Below are 26,529 nucleotides of genomic sequence, written 5' to 3'. Positions count from 1 at the left end.
CATAGATGTGGGGTGTATTGACAAAGTAAATCTACATTTTGTAATAAGGATGAATAAATGCTCCAGAAGACAAATTCATTATGACCTAAGTAATAGCATTCGTGTGTGTGTGTGTGTGTGTGTGTGTGTGTGTGTGTGTGTGTGTGATGGCTTGTATGTTAATCTTTGAAAGAGTGGTCAGCATTAGCAGCCAGATACTACAAAAATGTTTTGAATTGGCAGTTTGCACTGGTCAATTCATGATGGGGCAATATTCATCTTGCCAAAGCATCAAGTTGGCCATGGTCTAACACTGTCAGCTTTTTAGCCACAGGTTTTGTAGGCTTGATTTTGCTCTATCTTTTCTCATTTTTAGTGTTTTGCTGTTACAGCAAAGCATAAATATTTTCTTGCAGCTTTGGTCTTATGTAGCACTTTTAAAAAACAGTAAGATTAAAGTTGGAACACTTTTTTAAAAAATGCTTGAGATAAAAAGCTTGAAATAAAATAGCTCTAATATATGAGCTATTACTACTCTTGACTGCACGACCACAGAAATCAAACCTCCAGAGGGTCTAAGTTAGTTGTGATTTATCTAATGCTGTATTTGAGCACTTTCTGCTTTTCAAAGGGGTTTATTTTGATTTGTTTTCCACCGTCTGCATTTTTGGTAGTTCATTTGTACTTTTGGCTGCATATACATGGCTGGGGCGGTGGGGGGGGTGGGCATGGTGATGGTATGCTACAAGCCGAACTCCCACTATGAAGCTGTCGCAGTATCTGTACCATTTACCTATCTTTGGGTGAGAAAAACTAGTAATTTGAAAAGTGGACGTTGAATGTGGTTCCAGAACAATGCCGAATTCTATCCTGTAACCAAGTGAATGAGGGGCCTCTGGGTACTCCCGGTTAAGAGCCAGAGACCTGTAATAGAAATCTGAGTTGGGATACTTACAGTGGAGGAAGGTGCCCAGGATAGTACATTCATTACAAATGGCATTTGTTTCCAAACTTCAGGTATCATGGGCCAGTAAAATGTCCAAAAATAAAACTTGAGAGTATATAACGGTGTTTTACATTTTTTATTTTGCTCACTAGAGCCATTAAAAACTAGTACTATCTTCATTTTTAAAAAATCTTTTATTCACCAAAAAAAGAAAAATAGTAAGAACATAATCTTAGAATAAGCACTCCCTTAAACTGAATAAATTTAGCTTTATGAAAAAGACTTACTACATTGTTTATGTTTCTGCCATTTCACCGTAGAGCCGTGGAAACTTTGCCACAGCCCAGCATAGGTTTGTAGCAGACTCTTGGAAATTTCTGATCGGTGCATAATTTTGCTGACTGTGCTGGGCACATACAGGGTAAAGTAATTCTCGGTGTGTGCCAAAACAACAATTTTTTCATGATAACTGAATGTAAAGCATGGTGTTAAGCCTTGTGCCAAACGAAAGTATTTTCAAAAAATTTCATAGAGTGCAGGGAACTCATTTAGCAGATGTTAAAAGGCAATAAAATAAAAATAAATAAGTAAATTAGATAAATTTCAGCTAATAAAATAAATGCCCAAAGATGCTATATTGTTATTTAACGTATGAGTAGTAATTGCTATGTATCTATTAAGATTTGTTTATCTTAGAGGGAAAGAGCGAGTGCGTGTTGGGGAGGGGCAGAGAGAGGAGCGCAGAGCCCTGCGAGGCTCGAACTCAAGAATTGTGAGATCGTGACCTGAGCCGAAATCAAGAGTTGGCTGTTTAGCCAACCGAGCCACCCAGGCACCCCTAATTGCTAGCCACCTTCTCCAGGCGATTCTCCCCTTCCATGCGAACCGAACCCCCGTATCATTGAAGGTGGCAAAGTTGTCAGCTAATGAATTACATTTCTTGTGCTTCCTTGAAACGAGGAGAACCGGTGTGCGGTATAATTCTGACCAGTGAAACGTAATCAGACGTTGAAAAAGAGGCTCGACTTAACTGGCACAAGTCCTTTTGCTCTCTCAGAATTCTACCACTTCCTGCCTAGAAGGTGGATGCTGTGCTAGATGTGCAGTAGACCGTTTTGTGACCATGAGGCAACTGAGTTAGAGCCGAGACAACTGCAGGCATCTTGGTGTGGCTACATTTAGCTGTTGAACCAGTGACGGCCACCTTCTGATTGTATGAGGAGCAGCAGCTGAAATTATGCCTTAATTCAGAAGGAGGAGGAGATTGATCATAAGGGATATAGTTTTGAATCCATAGTTGGATAGAACATCATGAATAAAATGCTGTCGTAAAGACACAGGTTGTGTCCAGACCCGTGCACTGGCCCCATTACGCATGCATGGCCTGGGCTCCGGAGGCCTGGACTCCTTACCCAGGCCTGCAGCTAACCACTTGCCTTCTACAGTTCTCTGTTATCTCACCTGAAGCATAGGAATCGATGCCATTTTTCTAAAGTCCTTTCGATTTGAAAACTCCGTGATTCTAATTAATCCATCTGGCTGGGAATGAGTAGATCAGAATTAACAGGCAATAGGTCTTGCCCCTTTCTAATCACAACACAACCCAAATATTGATCTTTCTAAAATGAAAATCTAATCAAACCTCTCCTTGGCTTAAAACTTTCCAGTGGTCCCCCATTGTCACCAGAATAAACAGACTCCTAGCATGGCATGTGAAGCTCTTTGTAATTGGGCTCTAATAACCTGTCCTGCCTTGTGTCTCACTGTTCTGTTTCACCCACCTTGCCCTCTTTTCTCCCTTGCCCATCACCTCAACCTCTCCCTTCTCCCCCAACACAATTTCCAACCAATTAAACCCTGTGTAATCCCTTTATCTGGTTGTGTTCTCTCTCATTTCCTGGTCTTTAGACATGTTCTTCTCTGTCTTGCTATCATCCTCTCCTTTGAGTGGCTAACCACTACTTACTCTTTAGGTGTGGGTATGGAAATCCCCTTTCCCTAGAAGCCTTTTCATACCCATAAAATGGGGTTAGGTGCCCGTCTTAAGTTCTGTTTCTTTCTTCCTTTCTTTCTTTCTTTCTTTCTTTCTTTCTTTCTTTCTTTCTTTCTTTCTTTCTTTCTTTCTTTCTTTCTTTCTTTCTTTCTGTTTATTTTTGAGAGAGAGAGAAGGCCCAAGTAGGGGAGGGGCAAAGAGAGGGGACAGAGGATCTGAAGTGGGCTCCACACCGACAGCTGAGAGCCTGATGTAGGGCTCGAACTCACGAACTGTGAGATCACGACCTGAGCCAGAGTCAGACACTTAACCGGCCCTAAGTTCTGTTTTGACACCTTGTCCTTATAAGTCTTCTAACACTATTCAGAATATATTCAAATTACCTGTTTGCTCACCTGTCTCCTGAACTGGAATGAACTTCCTTGAGGAAAAGAACTCAGTCTTATTTCCTTTTGTTTCCCCAGTGTTTATAGTGACACTATAGTTATCACATAACTGAATCTTTGGATGGAGAGGCTGGGACCAAATTACAGAAAGCCTTGAATGAGTGTCAGTCTAGTTTGTTGAACTTTTTAATACTGCCACTAGAGTGCCTTTTATGAGGGAATCAGTCACGATGGCAGATAACAGCTTCATTCTCCACTTTGCTTACTCAGTGAGGCACTATGGAACAGTGGAACATTTACATAAGATACATACGTATTTTTGTGCAAAATTAGATTGCATCTCATGCAGATTAAAATACATCCGTTATTGGGTACCACAGGTTTAAGGAAAATTCTGAGAGATAAAAGTGAAAATTCATAATATTGTCATGAGACTTTTTCTGTCAAAAAGGAAGATACTATCAGTGTCTTAATTTTAGCTTTTTATCACCTTGGTCCATGTTGCAGAGTGGCTCTCTTATGGAATCATAGATCAGATAAACCCTCAATTACAGAATGCAATATGAGTTGGAAAAGGAATAAATTTATCTGTCCCTTTTTGTTACCGTAACAACCATTTTTGAAGGCTCGTTCCTTAATATCAGAAAGAATATATGATTAGGAAATTTGAAGACTTAGGCATCCGAGATTATTCCTTCAGAACACCAGTGTCATTATTCCTGGTAGCATTAAAGTCATAATCATCTTATTAATCAACAAGGCTAGAAATCAGAAGGTTTAACTTGAAAACTGTCTTCATCTTATTTACAGGTTTTGCTTGGAATAAATTGTCAAGACAGATGTGGAATTTTAACTTTTTCTGCCTTTATAATTCCAAAACAGGCCAAAATAATCATACTCCAGTTAATAGATTTAAAATTTTTTTTAATGTTTGTTTATTTTTGAGAGGGGGGGAGAGAGAGAGACAGAGACAGAGTGTGAGCGGGGAGGGGCAGAGAGAGAGGGAGACAGAGAATCCGAAACAGGCTCCAGGCTCCGAGCTGTCAGCACAGAGCCCGACGCGGGGCTCCAGCTCACAAACCGCGAGATCATGACCTGAGCACAAGTCGGACACTTAACTGACTGAGCCACCCAGGTGCCCCTGTATTTAGTAGATTTAAAATGTGTGTGTTAAATAGGCCATTTTCCTCTCTCCTTCTCCTGGTGCACGCATGGCCTGCCAGACCTGTGGGGATCTTGTTTTTGTGTTACCCAGAGATGGTGATTTGAACGAAAGAAGAGATGCTGTATGAGAATTTTACTGACAAGATCACTGAATGAAATGGAAAGTGATTTACAGGAAGGGGTGACAGCTGTAGGGAACCTGCATTTCCTGCTGACCTGGGCATCCTCACTGTGAAGGTAGATCACACTTTGCAGGGGAAGCAAATACCCTGGGGGGCCATTGCAAGGCCAGGGATGTTTGGAAGTACGCTTACTGATTCTCCCTTTTCTGTCGTTTCGTTGGAAGGTAAGTGATCACATCCTTTATGCTGTCCTTCCTACTTTGTCAGAAAAATGATGGAAAATATCAAGAAATCGTCCACTTAACGGTTTACTTTGCTCTCAGGATAAAATTGTCAGAGTGGCGAGGCAGCTGTCTCCAGAGTTCCCATACACAGGCTGCAAGAAATCAGCAAGGTCCCTAGTATTGCCAGAATGCTCCTGCCTGTAATGAATACAGAGATAGTGGAGTGCCGTTAAGGAAGATGATGATTGAAATGCTATAAAACATTGTACTTAAGAAACCTTCCTTCCCCTTCACAACATTGCTCACCAAGGATACACTTTCAGGGAGGGCTGTCCCTTATGGGGAAGCCGTGGCTGCGTGTGCTTCAGGATGTCTGCAGAGAACAGCAGTGGGGGGTTCTCTGCAGCTCTCACAACTTCCTAGAAGTAAAGAATAACAGAAAAGTGGTGGATTTCTTAACATTTTGAAATACTCTGACAGACTGGGGCCGGGAGCTGCATTAGAAAGGTACGTGCAGTAAAGATAGATATATTTACACTTTAGGTTCATAATGTGTGCAAAGTACTGTGCTTGGTGGTTTGGGAGATACAAAGTTAACGTGAAACATAGTTCTTACCCTCAAGGAGCAACAAACTTGATGCAGAAAAGGGACATGGCTTATATTGTAAAAAATACCATGTGACAAGGGATGCATAGGTGCTAGCAGAAAATAGAGACCAGTGGGCCACCTTTTTTTTAAGGAGTTTATATTTTAATCATCCACAAAACTTGAGGCTTTACATATGGCATCTACATGGCTAAATGTGAGAGTAAAATTTGCAAATACATGTATAAATGAAGTCATGCATTTCAGGATGTTTCCTCCAGGAGGCTCTCCATATATAAGTACCTTTTCAGTTTATGGCAGGAGTTGTTAACCCAAGGCCCATGGTCTCCTTGAAATTCTTCTGCAGAATTTGGTGGCTGTGTATATGCATTGTATGTAGTTTTCTGGGGAAAAGACTGATGGTTTTCAACAGATTCTGAAAGGGTTCTGTGGCAGAAGATATTTTGAGCCAGCAATAACAAAGTGCATTCTCAGACTCTTATCTGGGCTTTACAGCTTTGTTCACTTCGTCTCATCTCCGTTGCAATCCATTCTCCTTGAACAATTGGCTAGAACAGGGGCACCTGGGTAGCTTAGTCGGTTAAGCATCTGACTCTTGGTTTCGACTCAGGTCATGATCTCACGGTCTATGAGATCAAGCCCCACATCGAGCTCTGTGCTGACAGCATGGAGCCTGCTTACAATTCTCTCTCGCCCTCTCTGCCTGCCCCCCACTCTTCTCTGTCTCTCTCTCTCTCTCTCTCTCTCTCTCTCAAAATAAATAAACTTAAAAAAAAACAATTGGCTAGAGCATAAACATGAGTAAATGTTTTTATTTGTTGAATGCATCAAAGTTTATATGCCATGCTCTTAATTTTGAGGACAGACAAGCTGAATGTGCTATTTGTGATGAGCCCTGACTGCCGTTTGTGGAGTGCCCCCGGGTGCTGGGTGCCAGGCAGGACACCTTGCACGCCTTCATTCATTTAACACCCGGGCTCTTCGTGAAGGATAGCTATTCTTACCCCCAGTTTACAGACTAGGAAGATGAAGCTCATGAGTACTGTCCTCAGCCCTTAGTAAGACATGAAACTCTGGTGACTCCCCTGTCTGAAATCTGAAGCGTATGTACCCCTTAACCCGTCGGCTCTGCGGTGCTATGACTTGTAAACTGTTCTGTCCTTCCCCTCAAGAAACAGACAACCTCTTCTGAATTGCAGCTTGCTCTTCGCCACCCGGGTTGCAAGCTTAATGGCCATTAGGCGTATGTATACAAATCGTTAGCGTTTTCTTCAACATAAAAAAGTACATGTCAATTAAAATCTAGATCATTTCATCAGATTTCAAAGTAATATTGAACTTTTAATTTGTTTACCAAACTCGCGTGAAGAATTTACCACATACCTGGCCTCACTGTACTGGACCAGTAGAGTAGAATGTGGAGAAACGTAGATGCTTGTGGGGGAGACTTTTTACAACTACCCCTCTCCCTTCTCCATCCCTCATCCCTGCTGGTAAAGCATCACCTGTGATGAGAAGTGCGACTGACAGAAGCAGTTGACATGTGAACTCTCTTAGGTGCAGAAGAGTGATGAGTACCGCATAACATCATTTGAAGCCATCTCCAATTTGTGCAGTGCTGGGTAGGGAAAAACCTTGTTAGGAAGTTAGGGTGCCTGATATGTTTCGAAATGATATATACTTATTCATACATAATTATTATGTAACCAAAGCCCTTTAGAACATGGTATGAAATACTGTAGCCTAGCTTATTTGTTTAAAGTATGTGGCTGGGCGCTCTGGAAAGCAGTGTGGAGGTTCCTCAGAAAATTAAAAATAGACCTACCCTATGACCCAGCAATAGCACTGCTAGGAATTTATCCAAGGGATACAGGAGTACTGATGCAGAGGGGCACTTGTACCCCAATGTCTATAGCAGCACTCTCAACAATAGCCAAATTATGGAAAGAACCTAAATGTCCATCAACTGATGAATGGATAAAGAAATTGTGGTTTATATACACAATGGAATACTACATGGCAATGAGAAAAAATGAAATATGGCCTCTTGTAGCAACGTGGATGGAACTGGAGAGTGTGATGCTAAGTGAAATAAGCCATACAGAGAAAGACAGATACCATATGGTTTCACTCTTATGTGGATCCTGAGAAACTTAACAGGAACCCATGGGGGAGGGGAAGGAAAAAAAAAAAGAGGTTAGAGTGGGAGAGAGCCAAAGCATAAGAGACTGTTAAAAACTGAGAACAAACTGAGGGTTGATGGGGGGTGGTAGGGAGGAGAGGGTGGGTGATGGGTATTGAGGAGGGCACCTTTTGGGATGAGCACTGGGTGTTGTATGGAAACCAATTTGACAATAAATTTCATATATTGGAAAAATAAATAAATAAATAAATAAATAAATAAATAAATAAATAAATAAAAAATAAAGTATGTGGCTGGGGGCGCCTGGGTGGCTCAGTCGGTTAAGCGTCCGACTTCGGCTCAGGTCATGATCTCGCGGTCTGTGGGTTCGAGCCCCGCGTCGGGCTCTGGGCTGACAGCTCAGAGCCTGGAGCCTGTTTCAGATTCTGTGTCTCCCTCTTTCTCTGACCCTCCCCTGTTCATGCTCTCTCTCTCTCTGTCTCAAAAGTAAATAAAGGTTAAAAAGGTAAAAAATAAAAATAAAGTATGTGGCTGAAGAAACTGTAAACTTGGGGTCTTTTAATAATCTTAATGTTCAAAACCCCTTTTCAGTTAAAAAAAAAAAAAAAAGAAATCCAACATGGTTTACATTTTGAAAATACGCTTCAAAGAAAACATCACCAAAGTAAAATTTCTCTATTGCTCTGTCTTTTATTTTGTAATTTCAGGTAAGGCGCTGACATTTCTACTGTTGCAGCCCCCGAGCCCCAAACTGCCCCCCCACAGCACGATCCGAAGAACAGCCATTGATCTGATTGGCCGTGGCTTCACAGTCTGGGAGCCTTACATGGACGTGTCTGCAGTCCTCATGGGGCTTCTCGAACTTTGTGCTGATGCCGAGAAACAGCTTGCCAAGTACGTGCTCAATCCCAGTTAATACGGACGGGTTTTGTTTGTGTTTTGTTGGTTGGTGTTTCGTTTGTTTATTTCTGTTGGAGGTCATTGATGGCCCTTGATAGAGTGTGCATTTTTAAAACAATAGACAAACATCTCTGTATATGAAATTTTGGTTATAGACCATGAAAGGGAAGTATATTTCTATAATTTGGGCACAGTTGGGATTTAGCATTGATTGATTGATCTATGACATAGTTTTTCAATTATGCTTATTGGGCCTTTTATATATAACACTACATATTATTATTTAGTAGTAGTGTAAACATGTCACTTAGAAGGAAAATTATATTTATACTTGCTCAGAAATATTTTACTTATGATAGAATACGTGGACATAGTTTGGGGAGTTACCCTTCATACTCACAGTGATTTTTTAAAATAAAATTTATTTATGGGCACCTGGGTGGCTCAGCAGGTTCAAGTCGTGATCTTGTGGTTCGTGGGTTCAAGCCCTGCATCGGGTTCTGTGCTGACAGCTCAGAGCCTGGGGCCTGCTTCGGATTCTGTCTCCCTCTCTCTCTACCCCTTGCCCACTCGTGTGCACGTGCATGTGCACTCTCTTTCTCTTTCTCTCTCTCTCTCTCAAAAATAAATATTAAAATTTTTTTTAAAAAATAAAGTGTATTTATTTATTGAGAGAGAGAGAGCACATGTGAGTGGGGAAGAGGCAGAGAGAGGGAGAAAGAGAGGATCCCAAGCAGGCTCCCTGCGGTCAGCACAGAGCCCAACATGGTACTCTATCTCATGAATTGTGAGATCATGAGCTGAGCCAAAATCAAGAGTCGGACACTTAACTGACTGAACCACCCAGGTGCCCCTCATAGTGATTTTTTTTAATTTTTTTTTTCAACATTTATTTATTTTTGGGACAGAGAGAGACAGAGCATGAACGGGGGAGGGGCAGAGAGAGAGGGAGACACAGAATCGGAAACAGGCTCCAGGCTCTGAGCCATCAGCCCAGAGCCCGACGCGGGGCTCAAACTCCCGGACCGCGAGATCGTGACCTGGCTGAAGTCAGATGCTTAACCGACTGCGCCACCCAGGCGCCCCACTCATAGTGATTTTTAAAATCACACTTTTTAAGGCTTCCCTTGCCCACAGGATATGACTGGCCATAGGAGGTTGCAGAGATGAGGGTCCCGGGAAAGGCAGATGAGTTGAGGGAACCACTAAAATCAAATCAGTAGGAAACCGTTGGTAACCAAGTGGCCAAGAATGATGGGAAGGGGTTTGGGGGTGGTGATAGAGGTTCATCTTGACTAATTCCCCAGAGGAAGGTTTTTGTTTTTGTTTCTTTTTAGTATAGCCATCTTAGCTGGTGGGAATTCCTAGTTAGGAATCCTTGAACTGGCCCAGGTGCCTCTCTAAATGCAAATGTTATCACCTCTTTGATTTTTCTCAATGGGCATTTCATTCTTATCTTTGTTAACCTTGGAAACATCTAGAAATCTCTGCCCTTTTCATCATGGTTGTCTTTCTCATAGCCCACGGTTTCCTTATGACCCAGCGTGGCTTTGGCCTGTAGTCTTTCTGCGGGCTGCACTAGGCTCGGGAAGTGGAGACCGAAGAAGCTAGTAGAGGCTGGACTGTGGCTTTGCCTGCAGATTGGGTATTCCTGGCCCCGAGTCCCAAGATGGGTTGGTAGGAGAAGGAATTTATTCTAGTTTAGGCAACTGTACCCCCCCCCAACTTCCTGTCATACAACCACACTTCTAAACATCACCTCTGTGTCTCCCTAGCTGTACGCTCTTCAGTAGGTCACTTCACCTCTTACCTCGGTTCCGTCTACAAGTTGGGGCTAGGTAAGCACCTGCCTCATAAGGTTGATATTAAATGTGTTTGTATTTGCAGAGTGCTTAAAAGAGTACTTAGCACATGTTAAATGGTTGAATGGATGTTCCCAACAGGTGGTAGTGTCAGTGGTGACGCCATCCATTGTCGTTGTTTCAGTGTTCCACAGACCAAGAGCAGCTCATTTCTAGAATGAATAATTGACATAATGGCAGCCAGCATAGGTTTTGGATACAGGAGGCCTGCAGTTCTTGATTGACTTTAAGAATTAGGAAGAAAGTGAGCCTGTGAGTTGGAAGCAATAGTAAGAGGCAGCTGGCCTTTGTGCAAAGCCCAGAACATATTTCCAACCCTTCGCTGTCCCCCTTGGCTGCAGGTGCCCTGTACACCCTCCAAGGAGTCTAGAATTTTGTTTTGACCTAATTTTATAGCCTATTTTCAAGGCTGATCTAAACACAATTTCAACAGTGTGCAGTCTTGTTTTGTTGCCTGGGAGAAGTAATGGGCTTTATTTTAGGCATAGTATTTAAAATTTGCTTTGTTTTGTTTTTAAATCCGTGTACACAAAGCTTCTATCAGCAAACATAAAGATGTGCTGTGTTTTATCTACATGTAGTATGTCCACAGACACAAATACTTTAGCGCTTCAGTACGTAATTTAAATCTTGCTATTACATCCTTTTCTGTCATGAAGATTAGTATAACTCTCTATACACAGCTCTGAATAAATGAATGTATCAGCATGTAGCCTTGAGGAGTCCAATGTAATTTTCATCATGATAAATTGCATAATAAGCAAGAAAATGTTTGCTTATTAATCTATAACAAGATTTAGATTGAAAATGGCCTGTTCCATCCATGAATACTTGGTACAGGCTGCGGAAGGACCGAGACGGGGCAGAATGGAGCAGGGACATGTACAGGGGGGACCCGCATGATGCCGGCCTCCTGGGCCACCCTTTTGTGCCTGATTTGCTGCGTACATGCTAACGGTGCTCAGCTCCCTTGCTTCTGACTGCAATGTTACACATGCTTTATGAGGAAGCTTTTATGTTAGGCTTGTGCTTTTTTAAAATTCCAGTTCACGTTAATTGAAAAAGAAAAAAAAAAAATACACAACGCTTCCCTCTTGATTCCCATTCTTGTGAGTTTGTGAGGGAGGAGACTGAGGAGGGTGGCTAGTCTAGGCTGCTGCCTAGTTCTGGAGAACACAGATGATAGCAGAGTTTCTTTCTTCCTCTCTCTCCCACATACTGACATCCTCTGTCAGAGATGATTTCTGAGAGGTCTCCTGCAAGACTATGGGTGGCCCAATTGATAGGGCATTTTTCCAAAATTCAGATGCCTTTCTTTTAGAGATAGAACTGAGAATTTTCCATCTTTGAAATAAAAATAAAACCAGTTATTTTCTAATATTTTCAAATATTTCACCAAACCTTAAACTGTGTTAAGTAAGCAAGCTTTTACCGAGTAGTTGATATTCGGAAGGGACAGTATGGGGTATTGTATAGTTACAAAGTTGCATCATACAAAGATCCTGTCTCCAAGGCATTTGCTGTCCGAAGGAAGGGTAAGATGTGCCTGGAGGTAATCACGATGGGAGGTGAGAAGCAGTGTGAAAGGTATGGACGCCCAGAGCGTGGAGGGGGAGGGGGGGGGAGGGTGAGTCACGCTGGGTGCTCAGAAAGGATGCTGGGAAGAGTTTTCTTTGCATCTTTCATCGGGATAATTGTGAGGAGGGGCAGAAGAGCAAGGACCTGCAAAAGACAGATGGGAAGTACAGGCATGCCCAGCAGATGCCAAAGCGCTCCTTAAAACGCAGGGCAAGTGACTAGACACGCTGTTTTACATTGTATTCATTAATTCCTTGCAGAACCTCAACTGTGGGGTGTGCCCAAGTAAAACTTGAACATAAGCCTCTTCCCGGTTATCTCTGGGGAATAGAATTCCGGGCTAAAAAGAGGATGGGTTTTACCTTTTCCTTTATAAAATGATGATAAAAATGATAATAGAAGATCACAAAGCAAATCCGAGAGAGGTTCTGTCTCTTGTCCACAGAAACACCAGTCAGTGAAAAAGGTGAGTTTCAGACCTAGGTCTCCCTGACCCAGGTCTGCTCCCGCCGCTCTCCACCTCGCGTCTGCGGAGTAATAAGATAGCCTGTTCAGAGGACGTGAAAGTGGTCAAGTCAGAGTTTTCAGTGTACTTTCAGATTTTAAAAACACACTGAGGGAAATCCTTTCCATCACGAATTTTGTACCTTCTGGAAAAATAGCCTATTTAAATATCAGGAAGCTCCTTGAGTGCCTGGGTCATGTATTATGCATGTATTCATGTTTATTCATAGCACCTGTCACATGATTTGCATTCAATAGACGCTTAATTAAGTCATAGAATTTTAGAGATGAAACTCTTCAGCAGCATTCAATCCGGTGCTCTCAAGATGCTATTCAATAAAAACAAAGTTGGGAGAGCTAATACAACTTGCCTGAGATCTCAGCAGTACTGGAGGAGTAGAGACTATCACTTGAGCCTCCCGACTCCTATTCTGCTGTTCCCATACCCGTATGGTTATGCCACCCTTTATGTGACAGACGATCACAGGTAGACTCTCTGAGGAAGTTTTTAAATTAATGATTATGGGCTGCTCATTCATGATGGACCGTTGAATAGAAAATGCAGGCTGCATTGCATTGAGATCATAGGTAAAGCCATCTCAACTAATGGTGAGAAAAATAGAAACATGTAGTATTATGTTTTTTATAAATCCATCATTTTTTAGATCAGCATGGTTATGTAAATAAGGATACAGTGTTAGAAACAGTTGAAAATCTGACTTTATAAATGTATGGAAAAACTGTTGTGCTTCTGGAAAACTAGACTCCATTTTCTACACGTTGTGATCTGTTTATGGTTTTGTTTTCCTAGTTCATGTTGCGGGGCCTTTACTCTGAAAGAGAAGGGCAGAGCCGTTTTGGCCCCCACTGCCAAAGGTGGGCGGTCTCTCATCTGTTACTGCCACGGCTGAGGGATGTTAATGAATTGCCAAAACCCACTGCTTTTCTGGGATATTCAGTTTACCAAACTTTCAAAGAGAAACGTATAGTCACTGGAAACCATGCATGCTTTGAAAGCCCCATATGTTAGAAATACTCTTTTTGAACCACATAAAGTAGAATTGGAGAAAAGGGAATTGGCATTTTAACTCAAGTTTCAACCACACTTTTAAAAATTTGAGCGGCAGGGAGTAGAAAAAAGAACACATCATACAAACAATAAGGCGCTTGAGGGTTTTACATTTAAATTATTTTTCCTGGGGTGCCCGGGTGGCTCAGTCGGTTGGGCACCAAATTCAGACTCTCACTAGTTCACGATCTCGCAGTTTGTGAGTTCGAGCCCCGCGTCAGGCTCTGTGCGGACAGCTCAGAGCCTGGAGCCTGCTTTGGATTTCGTGTCTCTTTCTCTGTCTGCAACCCCCCGACTTGTGCTCTGTCCGTCTCTCTCTCTCAAAAATAAATAAATGTAAAAAAATTTTAAATTATTTTTCGTATTCATATGACATCTATTTTTAATAGAAAGTTTGTAATCTGAGGGAACCATTTGACTAAATCTTGTTAGCGCAGATTTTACATTACAACTCCTAGTTGTAAATGTGTACAACATATGGGAAATAGGTCTAAAAGACAGGCACTTGTTGGGGCATTCGCCACATTTGCGTTTAAGAAACTGATGCCACCTTTGAGTTATCAAATTAAGGTTTAACATGACAAGAATTAACGACTCTTGATTACATTAAAGACATTTATTAGTACATCTGTTTTACCCAGAAGGGGTAAGATGGAACTCCCAGTTGTTCTGTAAGTATGCATATTCCAAATAATTTCAGTCTTTGTTCTCCATGAGCCTTGTTTTCAGTGCCCTGTTACTCTTTGACTTGGTCAGCTTGGACTTCCATACCTCATACCACAGACTGGTATTGGAATTTATTTCTCGTAGTTCTAGGAGCTGGGAAGTCCAAGAACAAGGTGCTGACAAGGCAGGTCTCTTTCTGAGGCCTCTTTCCTGGGCTGGTAGGCGGCTGGCTGCCATGTCGCTGTGTGCCCACCACTCGGGGAGAGAGTGAGAGCAAGCTTTCTGGTGTCTCTCCAGTGGGCACAGATCGCACCGTGAGGGCCGCACCCACATGTCCTCATCTGACCCTAATTATCTCCCAGAGGCTCCATCTCCAGAGACCATCACATTGGGGTGAATTTTCAGGGGACACAAACATTTAGTCCATAATACTGTTGACCATGATTTGTGGGTTGTTCTCTGAAAGTCTAAGTGGTTTTTCCCCCCTGAATATTCTCATAGAGTATTCCTTAATTTGACAGATGGGGAAGTCTGACAATTGTAGATGGTGACATTTAACTATAGCGGTCTTACATGTAACTTTTAAAATGCTTTTACCACAATGGAGTAAGGGTTAGAACAGGATTAATGAGCAGTCATGTAAGGAATGAGCTCAGCCTGAGTGAACTATTTTTCTATTCATGATTTTTATTTACAGTATCTATCATCTCTGGTATTTCACATGGGATGTGTACACCAAAGTGCTGAGTAAAATAGAGAGTATGTCATCTCATATTTTTTAAACTAAAGACCCATCTTATAAACCTAAATAACAAATGATCTGCATAACAGCCAGATAAGCAGAATCAGATGAAAAGAGTGAGTTCTGTGTTCACGTACAGATTCCAGAATAAGGCAGACACCCCTTTAATTTCAGGCCCTGAGAGTATGATCCTTCTTCATTCAGTTAGAATCCCACATTAAAATATATCACATACACAGTGCACCTTTGACTTTCAAGATAACTACATGTAGAATTAGACTTCGTCTGTTGGGACTACCAGATCAATTACTTTGACTTCATTGCCTGGTCAGTTCAGCCAAATAACTGGCTTAAGTGATTTTTTTTTTCCTGCCGGATTTTCCGGGTAACTTCATTTAGCACGTAACTATTGAGCTACCACGATGTCCAAGGGCTGCACTAGGCACTTTGGGGGGATGCACAGGATTAGAAGGCATGGTACCTATCTGCACAGAGTTCACAATACAAACGTAATTCATAATGCCTGGCAGAATCAGATTCAGTGCTAAGAGCCTAGAATAAATGGGTTTTGTCGTTGGGTGTTTTTGTTTCACTAGATTGTAATTGAATGCTCTAGCAATTGCAGACCAGCACGCAGGCTTGAGCAAGAATTGAACAGAAGGGAGGGAGGAGAGTGTGCCAATGGGGAGAGGGTAGTGGAGAAGCATAAGCCACATACTATAGTCAGAAAAGAAATGGAATTCTAGGGACGGACTTGGAAATTATCCTGGCCTCAGGAGCATGGGTGTTGAAAAGACTGAGTTATGAGTTAGTGAAACTAGATTATGGAGGACTCAGGACCTCAAGCCAAGGAGTTTAAGATTTTTCTTAGAAGCACTGGGACCCAGTGAGGTTTTTAAGCAGGTTAACCATGAAATAAAGTTAGTGCTTTTGGAAGATTACTCTGGCAGTGGGGCATTAAGTGGACTACAGAGGAGAGAAAAGGTTTGTCTTCTTCCCCTATGCCTTGGCCACTCCTCTCTGTTCTCACACGTGAAACCTTCCATCCTGTGCACTGTGGCTATGCTGAACCTGTGCAGAACCTTGACCTCAGAACAACAGAACCTTGACCTCAGAACAACAGATGTGTCCACAATGTGACGTCCTGCACTTAGGCCGTCAGACACTGATGGTGGGAATCGCTCAAATGCACACATCGACGCCTGTGCACATCGTGGGATGTCCCCGCTTCTGCTGAAATCACGGGCAGTAGTCATATGGGTCTTTGGTTAGCTTCCTTACCTATTACCCTACAGCTTCTCTTCCAGACCCCGAACTTGACCACTTTTCCTACCACAAGAAGTTTGCCGATTTCCCCAAATGCACAAGGTCATTTGCTGAGATGGGTTAAGGGTGATATGGGACTAGGCCTTTAACTTGAAACCAGTGACCTGCTGTTAGTTCATCTCATTTTCTTTTCACTTTGTTTCTGCTTGTGAGAGTCATCTTGGGCCAGAGGAAACATCTATTGTATGTATGATATAGGTGAGAGGCTTGGCTGGAGGTTTTTCTATCCGCCTGCTCACTTAATCTTCTCAACAGCCTTGTGAAGTGGCTCCTCTAATAGGCCCATTCTACATACCTTGTGCTTACTCAGTCCAGGGTGGCCAAAGAGCACAGCATAAGGTTAGGGGTACAGTATCCACTCGTCACTGGTCATCCTCAGGTGAACACACACATGCATAGCCATTCATTCCCATTCTCCCCTTCTCTTTCTCCCTTCCTTCCCCCTCTTCTTGGCTTCCCACTAAACTTTTCTGCAGAGGGCACAGAGAAGGGCTGGAAGAGCAGCGGGTGGTGAGTCTGGTGGGATCCTGTTTGTGTGAGTAGAACTCTGGTTTCCAACTGCAAGAGGTCACAACAGCACACAGCTGGGAATAGACGGGACTCTTCTGTATGTATTCCGGAAGGGTCCTCTGACACTTGGCCTGCAGAAGGCAGATCCCATCCCTTAGCCACTAAGGAGGCGGTACCGCCACAGGGATGGCAGACAGGCAGCCAGAACCACGAAGTTCAGCAGGGGCAACATGTTGTCTATCACCATGTTTCCCTTGATACAATGGAGCCCATTAGGCAGCCCCCTCATTAACATATGTATCTGTGCTTCACTGGCAACCCTTACCGCAGCTCCGTAAGCTTGGTCTTCCCATTCCTGTAACGTTGGGTCATTTGTACCACACATAAGACTTCTATCTTCAGCTCAATTTGATCTTTTTGAGGACTGTTTGAATCCCATTTCTGCCATTTAGTACAGTTGCTTTCCATTACAACCTGTCCACACCAGTTGATAACTGTGCATATCTTCATTTAAATTGTGATTGACGTTGAAAAGAACAGAGCTGAAGTCCACGTGTTACCACATACCACTGGAAACCCCACTCAGGGGTGCAGTCTAGCCGTTCATCCAAAGTCGCAGAGTTTGGTCATGTGACCAGTTCATCAATCCAGTTAACCACAGTATGGTCAAGCCCCTCCCCCCTTTATTTTCTCCAAAGGTCCCTGTCCTGAAAGACATCACACTACTACCTTGGCTCCTCACTGAGCTCTGGACCCAACTTCCCCTTCACAAAATGCTGATACCACCCCCTTCCTGGGCAGATGCATGAGGACATAGTGTAGGAAAGTTCAATTTCAAACCTAGACCTCACGTTCCACTTCCAGTTCTTCCTCCCTGCCGTGCCTTCCAGACATGGGCCAGGCTGCCCAGGAGACAGACATCCTTTCCCCACGGCTGACGGCCGGGCAGGGGTTGTTGCCTGGGGATCTTTTCCAACTCCCAACATTCTGTGATTTTATTGATCTTAGGAAATTTGAGTTAGGTTTGCTCAGAATTATTTAGTTAACATACCAGTTTTGTTGGTTTCAGCCTTTTGATAATATCAACACCTTTTTGTATTGGCGAAAGAAACATCATACAGAATCTAGAAGGTGTAATTAGCTTTTGAATTTCTTAAAATGTGATCTAAACGTTACAATAATTATTAAGCAATCCAGGCCAACAGTGCTCACACGGTGAACATTTCTTTTCTGGAATTCTCAATAGTAAAGTTTAATCCAGAAAAGAAACTGGCCACCTACCCCGCCCTGCTTTACTGTTAAGCGCCTCTTTCCAGCCCCTACCGAGTACCTAGGATGTCAGGATCGTCTTTGGAGGTGATATGTTCGCCCTGGCGGGCTTCCTGTTTCTTGCACATGCGCGCTATATGCGTGTACATCCGCTCACATCTCTTTGTAGTGGTAAACATCAAAGGAATGCTGTCTACCCTCCTCTCTGAGATCCTGCTTTGTATCTACCCTCAGCTTGGAAAAAAGACTGGAGGCCATTAGATGTTCAGTCAAAGATTTAAGCAATGTAGCAGTCACAAAAAAATTATAAGCAGAATTCTTTATAATCAGTTTACCTTTCTGTTAACAGTGATCGGAATGCCTAACGCATACTTATTTTCATCTAAAAGTTAAAATAATGATTCTTAGACTAATCATAGAAATATTGGTAAACTTTTTAAGAATTTTTAGTAAACACAATTCAGTTTACACATGAAACATGCATACTTATTTAATTGGAGCAGGAAAAATCTTCCTATAATTTCTTATGGGTATTTAAGTGTCGAATTTATTTAACTAGAGGGAGAAACTATGATGCATCTCTTACTGAGTAGCAAAATGCCCCTTGTGTACAGCTGAGGTGTGGATCACATCCCACATTTTAATAAAAAGTCTTAACTAGTTTTCACAGTAGTCCCTGTAAAATGTACAGGAAGCTTACAACAGAAGTCATATTTAGGTTTTAGGGTTGGCAAAGGAATATAATATCACTATCCTATGAGAATAGTCTCACAGCTTGGAAAGATTTATTTCATCATGTATATATGCTTATATATAGCCTGGACAATGCCATGCCTATGATCTTTATAGAGAGAAAATAAGTATCCATTAATATAATTTTTGCATCAATACAAAATAACCATTGGCAGAACGTGCTGACTAGTAGATTGGTTCTAAAAGTATTGACCATGAGGTAAATTAACAGTACTGAGGTTATTTCAAACTAAAAATAATTATAAAAACTAAAAATAATTTTGCGATTTTCAGTTCTTTTGAGAAGTCTATGGACAGAAGTGAATTTTGCTTCCTTTCAGATACACGTCCTTAAATGAAGCCTTTTTATGTGGCCTTACAAACAAATTATTACCTTTCATTTTTTTTTTTAGCAAAAAAAACTGAAAATGCCCAGCTCAGTCTTCTTTCTTGCCTTATCCTGAGCTTTGGGATGTGCGTTCAGTACTAGTTCTTGATAATTTGTTAACAAGGCGTTTTTAACACTTTGGACAGATGCACATACTGTTTTCAATCTTCACGGTTAATTATTCGATTTTGTATTTGATGCCAGAACACCCTGACTCCTAATCACTGCTCATTGTTGCAAGTCCATTATATTCTAACTGTTTGAGTGCTCCCATTGACCTTGAACTGACATTATAAGCTGTGTCTAATCTTTTCAGTCTATATTTCTAATGCTTCTTTTCTCTTTTCCTTTTTTTCTGATCCCTGTTTAGCATCACAATGGGGCTGCCTCTTAGCCCGGCTGCTGACTCCGCCCGCTCTGCGAGGCACGCCCTCTCGCTCATTGCCACTGCCAGACCACCCGCCTTCATCACAACTATCGCCAAAGAGGTGAGGGAGCCTCTCTGGGTGCTCCACCTTCTCACTTAGAGGAATTATTAGACCTTGTGAGCTGAGGGTCCATATCCACGAATAATCTTTCCAGTTTGTTCTAGAACAACGCAAGCTAATAATCTCGTGCTGAAATGAATAGATACAAACCTGTGTGCCTGCACAGCGATTACCACGGCAATGCCTTCATTACCTGCGCTTTTGTATTCATTTCTGTTCTCAAAGTTAACTCACTTGCAAATATTTGAAATTAATTTTTCAATCTGAAATATCGCAGGCTGATTCTAATTAAAATATGCTATAGGCATTCATATTTTACAAGTATAAATTCCTGCCTGTAATCAAAACTTAACTTATTTAACACTGGCTCTTCAACTGTAAACAAAAATGTAAGTCATAAACTTGCTAATGGTTTTTCCTATTACATGTCGCAGATAAAGACTTGAATGCCGATTGATTCCCACGTTCTTAGTGTTCTAACTAATTGCCCACATCTAACTGAAAAACTAGTAAAGAACAATGAGCCAATTATAGGATCTTTCCTGTGGGTCTTAGTAGTGGGAGAACAAGGAAAGGGTGATCAGCTCCTATATTTTTTTTAAAGGTTTATTCCATTTCAGCATGAATAATGTGCAGAGTTGGTGTCCGTGGGGTATGAGCTCTGTCTGAGTTGTTTTTCCTGTAGCTATGATGAATTTTTAAAATACTAAATAAATACCTCTGAGTCTGCCCTGATAACCTGAAGCCTACCGGGCCTGTGTCTGCCCCAGAGCCATCCTTAATAGGCATGCAGCAAATACTTGTGACGTGAAGGTAACTAGAAAGGAGGAAGGAAGGTCCTAATAGCCGGTTGTATCGGTTTATATGAAGTGATGGGACTTTGAATTCATACCTAAAATATGTAGAGTAAGGCTGTGTGTTTTTTCTAAGTGTGTAAAGTGAGATTACACTGTATTTAAAATATGCATGTGTAATATTTTTATAATTTATAGATATTATATATTTATATGAAGTATATGTATGAATGAACAGATTTATTAGCCACGGAATTTTTTTTACCAGTTTTTGTATCAGTTGAATATGCATAGGTAGTAATATTGAGAATATTGAATAAACCTTACATCAGTCTGACCACATACACAAGTCCTATAAATGCCAGGCATAAAACTGCCTCTTTAAAGAGTAAATAAGTATTTATGTTAATTGTGTTTTTGAAATTAATTTTCACCATTTCCTTATGAATATTTTTTAAGTTTATTTATTTATTTTGAGAGAGAGAACGCGGGTGCATGAGTGGGGGAGGGACAGAAAGAAAGGGAGACAGAATCCCAAGCAGGCTCCACGCTGTCAATACAGAACCTGATGCGGGGCTCAAGCTGACATCATGACCTGAGCTGAAACCAAGAGTCAGATGCTTAACTGACCGAGCCACCCAAGCACCCCCATATATGAGTATTTTTAAATGAACTGTTAGAATAGCCACGCCTTGGATTTACTGTACTCCAGCATTTGGTTAGAAAAGGTATTTTTTAAAATATTTTAATGTTAATGCTTTACGAATTGCCAGTTGACTCCCACGTTCTTAGTGTCCGACTATTTCAATGTAATAGTTAACATTTACTACTTTGTAAAAATAAGTTTACCACTTCGCTTAGAGTTTTGGAGTAAAATCCTGAAGTTCTTCTCACTGTTATTACTGACCCCTCCCCTGTCCTCATGCCCACTCCTCCATGGCTGGCCCAGCGCCCAACACTGTTCTTCCTCCTCTGAATGATGAAGACTTACAGTCTGTATGGGAAGAAAAATCACATTGGACTTACATTCTTTACAGTGCCTGTTGTTTTTGGAGGTATATGGGAAATACAACACTTTATATGGGAAATACGACACTTACAATGATGCCTGTTAGACCGGAAGTGTTATATAAGCATCATTTATTATTACTTGAGAGCAAGTCTCCTGTCTTTTGCTTGCTGGTATCTTCTAACTCCTGTCCACCTCAGCACCAGATCTACCAAATTCACAGACCTTCAGTCTGTCTTTGGAGAAATGTCATGGTAATGTTGTCTTAAGGTCTCATATAATACCCGGGAACTTACCGAAGTTTATCAGAGAATGCTCGTTGAGCTTTTACTGTACTAAATACTTTTCTTTTGCAATCAAGTGTTTTCTGACCCACCCCAAGAGGTTTGTTTCTGTTGATTCTCCTTTTTCCCCTACTGTATTAACAAGTGAAAAACAAACTAGTGGCTGGGAATGCAGAACTGAGTGGAGCGTCAATCATACCTACAGCATGGAACTGTTTCCACAGGTGCACAGACACACAGCTCTTGCAGCAAATACCCAGTCACAGCAGAGCGTGCACACAACAGCTCTTGCACGAGCTAAAGGGGAAGTTCTGAGAGTCATTGAGATTCTTATTGAAAAGATGCCCACAGATGTTGTGGATCTTCTCGTAGAGGTAAGAATATCCTGCTGTAAATGTGGCAGCAACAGCCTAAATCAGATAGGTCAGTGCAGTATAGAAATCAGCATTTTTATTTCCAGCATCTCAAAACGAAAGAGAGACGATTAAACGAATTAGCTTTTGTACCATTTCACAGGACCTTATTCAAATTTCGTTAACAAATCAAAATAATCGTTGTGTACGCTTACCATTCACAGGGAAGTAGTCTATGTTGGAGTAATTCTTAGAAGAGTATGTCCTCTTTAATGCCTTCCATTATGAATCAAACAATACATGTAGTGTGTTTGAATAAAAGCTACCCGTATTGTAGATAAATCTGAATCGCCTTTGAAGTCAACAAGTCTTGTTTCTTCCTTTTACTCTTCTTTCTTTTGTTTTTTTACAGGTAGGAGAAAGAATAGTTGATAGTATAAAGTAAATCTCCTGTAGCTTTAGTAAATATAGTGTAGTTTTAAAGTAAATATTGCGATCAAACTGTCTAGAATTTTCATGCAAATGAGGCCTAAGTGAATAATTTAAATTTTGGAACATTAAGTATTTGAAATTAACTTTACATATGTATCTTTTCTATAAAGGTTATGGACATCATTATGTACTGCCTTGAAGGATCTTTAGTTAAAAAGAAAGGTCTTCAAGAATGTTTCCCAGCCATCTGCAGGTAAAGAAACCTTCAGTAGCATGCAAGATAAATAATTTTTTCTGTTTGTTTTAAGGAAATGCCATCAAATCATCATCATTTTTTAATTTATTTTTAAACATTTATATATATATATACACACACTCATATACATATACATGTACATATATGTATATGTGTATACTTTTAAAGTTTATTTATTTATTTTGAGAGAGAGAGAGAGAAAGAGCAGGGGGAGGGACAGAGAGAGAGAATCCCAAGTAGGCTCAGCATGGAGCCCACTATGGGACTCAAACTCACAAACCATGAGATCATGACCTGAGCCGAAATCAAGAGTTGGACGCTTAACTGACTGAGCCACCCAGGCATCCCTATGTATTTATTTTTGGGAGAGAGAGAGAGCACACAAGCAGGGGAGGGGCAGAGAGAGAATCCCAGGCAGACTCCATGCTGTCAGTGTGGAGCCTGACATGGGGCTCGAACCCACGAACTGTGAGATCATGACCTGAGCCAAAATCAAGAGTCAGATGCTTAACTGACTGAGCTACCCCGTGCCCCTCAAATAAATAATTTTTACTAACGAATTATTTTTGAAAAATTTTAGCAGGATGAGTTTGTAGTCTGATTCCTGCTTACATTCTGAAAACAAGGCAGCTTACAGTCAAAAACACAAATGTGATAGAACCACTATTTGAAATTGGGTCATGAAGAGATTTTCTCAAACCTTAAAAAAATGAGTAAGAGATAGCATCTATGGAATATGTGTGTGCTCTCACATTCATTACTCAAATTAACATTTCCATTAAGAAGAGAGTCTAGGAAGCCTCTGACTTAGGAGAGAAGACACACTTTTCAGCCAAGGGAAACCTTTATGCCACATTTTCACTGGTAAATTTCTTTTTTTAATATAAAGATAGCAATTTCCTATGGTACTACTAAGTGTAGGTGTTTTTCCCTGGGAGAAAACTGGCCAAGAGCAGTAAAAACTTTTATAAACAATGTTGCACATGTTAAGCACAACCAATAATTTTAGATGTCTATAGCATTTAACTGTTATGAAATGAAAGTTTTTAAAATGTCAAATGTAGTCATGTTTATTTTTCCTTTAAAGTAGTTTTTGGTTCTTAAAATGTTTATAGCTTGGGGAACATTTTGTTAATTTTTTTTTTTTTTTAACTCCAAGGGGTCAGTGGAAATAGTGCTTAAGTCTATTGAAAATCATGGTTTTTTGTAGAAAATAGAACCACCAGTTAGTCATCATTACATAATGTTTTTCCTTTTAAGACCAGTTTAGTGATTTCCTTACTTATTTTTTGCTTTTACTTTCCATTTTGCTTTCTCTGAGCGTACGGTAGCAAAAAGCTTTATTTTAGGCTGTAAGCTTAAATTTTTGCCTGAGAGTAGTGATGTTACATGATGCATAGTTACGTCTTCTGTATCTCCTGGCATTTGAGCAAGTCTTTGCTGAATTAATTGTACTCCGTGAGTCTTCCAATATCTACAGTAGACTTTATAGTGTAGTCTCGTCATTTTGCTGTTGCTGAGACATAGCACCCAGAAATGAAACCAAGAACACCTACACGAAAAGATTATGCTGGAATATACATGTGTACAGATATGTATTTTCTTGTGGTACAGATTAGGCATGTTAGAATGCAGTAATTTTTTAACGCCATGCCACATTAATTCTGGTTTGCGTTCCTTTTGTTAAAAATTGTATGTATAAAATCTTTTCATGCAGTTAATTGATAAGAGTACATGTAGCTGTTATATTCCCAGTCACTCGTTCTCTAAGGACATGCCTATGTGAAATGGACACTGAGGTGTCACTTTACAGATGTGATGATCATTGCAGAGCTGAATGTTAGTTAGCAAAGCCTTCCTTATGGCGTCTGTCATGGCGAAGTAAATAAGCGTCCTGAAGTTAATGTGACAAAATTGTTCGGTGTTTAAAGGGCCTGTCTTTGCCCTTGCCGGAATCCTGCCTCCCTCCCAAGCGGCACCCTCAGTTCCTTCAGTCGCCCTAGTTTACCGGAGTCCGCTTTTTTTGCTGGTATCTCATTGCCAAAGAGTAAGGGTTCTGCTGGATTGCTAAGGAGGCATGCTCAGTAGCAGGTTTTTCTGATTTGGCAGAAAGCAATTGTGTTTTGTTTATTAATTTAATAACGTGTATTGCACACCTACTGTGTATCAAGTATAGCTAGGCCCTGGGCCTACCATGAGGAATGAGATGGTATCCTCAGGGAGCCCACAGGGTCTAATAAGGTCAGTGCTTATTAAGGTAAATAATTCCAGGGTGCTGTGTTATGTGCTAGAGTAGAATTACAGACCAGAGAGAGGGTTGGGGATATGGAAGGCTTAGAAAGTTTCACAGACGAGAAAGCAGAATAATAATAATAACAACAATAACAATAATAATAATAATTAATAATAATAATAATAATAGAATCTGGGGAAGTTTCATAAAAGGGAAGGCAGACTAATAATGATCTCCTTCTATTAAAGGAGAAAAATGTTTTGATAAAAGTGGCTGCCAAACAATTAGAAGGATTTGTCTCCCACGAGGGTTTGAGTCGGTGGGGGCAGAAGTGGTGATGGGTTCTGGGAGCGCTTCACAGAAGAGGCAGTGGGGTGAGCTTCACAGAAGGAACGGGAGTGTGCCATCGGGAATTGCAGAAAGAACCAGACCAGTAGATGTCTGGAGATACAAAAGTATAGCGAGAGTTTGGCAAATGCTGGGTGGTAGTGGCCGGAATGTAGGTTGAGGATGAAAGTCTAACATAGTGCCAGAGTCTAGGGCTTTGAATTCCATACAAAGGAATTTGGCCATTATTCTGTAAGTAATGGAGAATCAACAGAGTTTCAGCGAAAACATGTAATTCTTTGGCCAGAATGTAGTTGATAAGACATGATCGTATGAAACTTCAGATTTATAGCAAACAGTTGTTAGCTACCTCTTAAGAAATTATGTTAGATATTACTACAGCTGTGAATATATAAGCTACATAGGCCCATTTATGTGACAGTCAACCCATAAGCAAAGAAAGATGATTAACAATATAAGGTTGTGGATTATACTAAATGTTTGTTAGAATAGGCAATAAATTATGGAGGACTTCAGAGAACATTAAGCTCAGATGGGACCTCAGAAGTTTTACAGATGCCATGCTACCTATTGGCTGATCTGTACTAGGTTGATAAATGAACAAAAACAAAGATATCAACATATCAACAGAAGTTAAAATTATTTTATTGAGTATCTGCCACATCTATGCCATTGTACTGGGTGCCTTACGGCGCTTATGAGCCCTCTACTTATAAGTGCCCTTCACTAAATATGAAACTGCAGTCAAAGTCAATGATGTGAATATCTGTGGCCCAGTCAGGTGGCATTTGTTTTTAAAATCTTTATATAATATTGTAGTCTTTTTTTTTTTTGTTCATTTTTCTTCTTTCCTTTACCTGATTATAAAGACGCTATGGGTTTTAGCTTAGACTAACTTCTGTAATGTTGCTATATACCAGTATTTAGTTGTTATGGCTGGTAGATCAAATCTTAAAAAAGGTGTTAAAAAAAACTTCATTTAATGTTATTTTTAAATGACATATTCGTCAAAGCACCCAGGAGAATGCTCGTGATTTAGATATTCAGAGAATGTTAGTTTCCTATAGGTCTCTCTATCTTAACAATAATGTAAACACCAAAACGTATATAAGAAATTAGTTAATAAAGATTTGAAAGTATTTTATAGGCATAAAGAGTATACAGAATGGCATTGTTTTCATATATGTAAAAATTGGTTTACTTCTCAAAATATTAAATAATT

The 26,529-nt window shown here is 40.8% G+C and overlaps 1 protein-coding gene across 1 annotated transcript in view; it reads left to right on the top strand.

The window, feature by feature from the left end:
* The window catches only part of WDR7 (WD repeat domain 7), a 357,963-nt gene that overhangs the window by 238,341 nt on the left and 93,093 nt on the right, over positions 1-26,529 (top strand). The window contains exons 22-25 of the mRNA XM_047086392.1: positions 8,272-8,458; positions 19,481-19,598; positions 21,910-22,059; positions 22,641-22,723. Coding sequence (XP_046942348.1) covers positions 8,272-8,458; positions 19,481-19,598; positions 21,910-22,059; positions 22,641-22,723 — 538 coding nt within the window. The remainder of the gene's footprint in view (positions 1-8,271; positions 8,459-19,480; positions 19,599-21,909; positions 22,060-22,640; positions 22,724-26,529) is intronic.

This window comes from Lynx rufus, unplaced genomic scaffold (assembly GCF_022079265.1).
Source record: "Lynx rufus isolate CCGP_SWC_20201006 ecotype Redwood Valley unplaced genomic scaffold, mLynRuf1.p SCAF_20, whole genome shotgun sequence".
Classification (NCBI taxonomy): Eukaryota; Metazoa; Chordata; class Mammalia; order Carnivora; family Felidae; genus Lynx; species Lynx rufus.
Note: the sequence above shows the minus strand (reverse complement) of the source record. Positions and strands in the feature narration are given on the sequence as shown.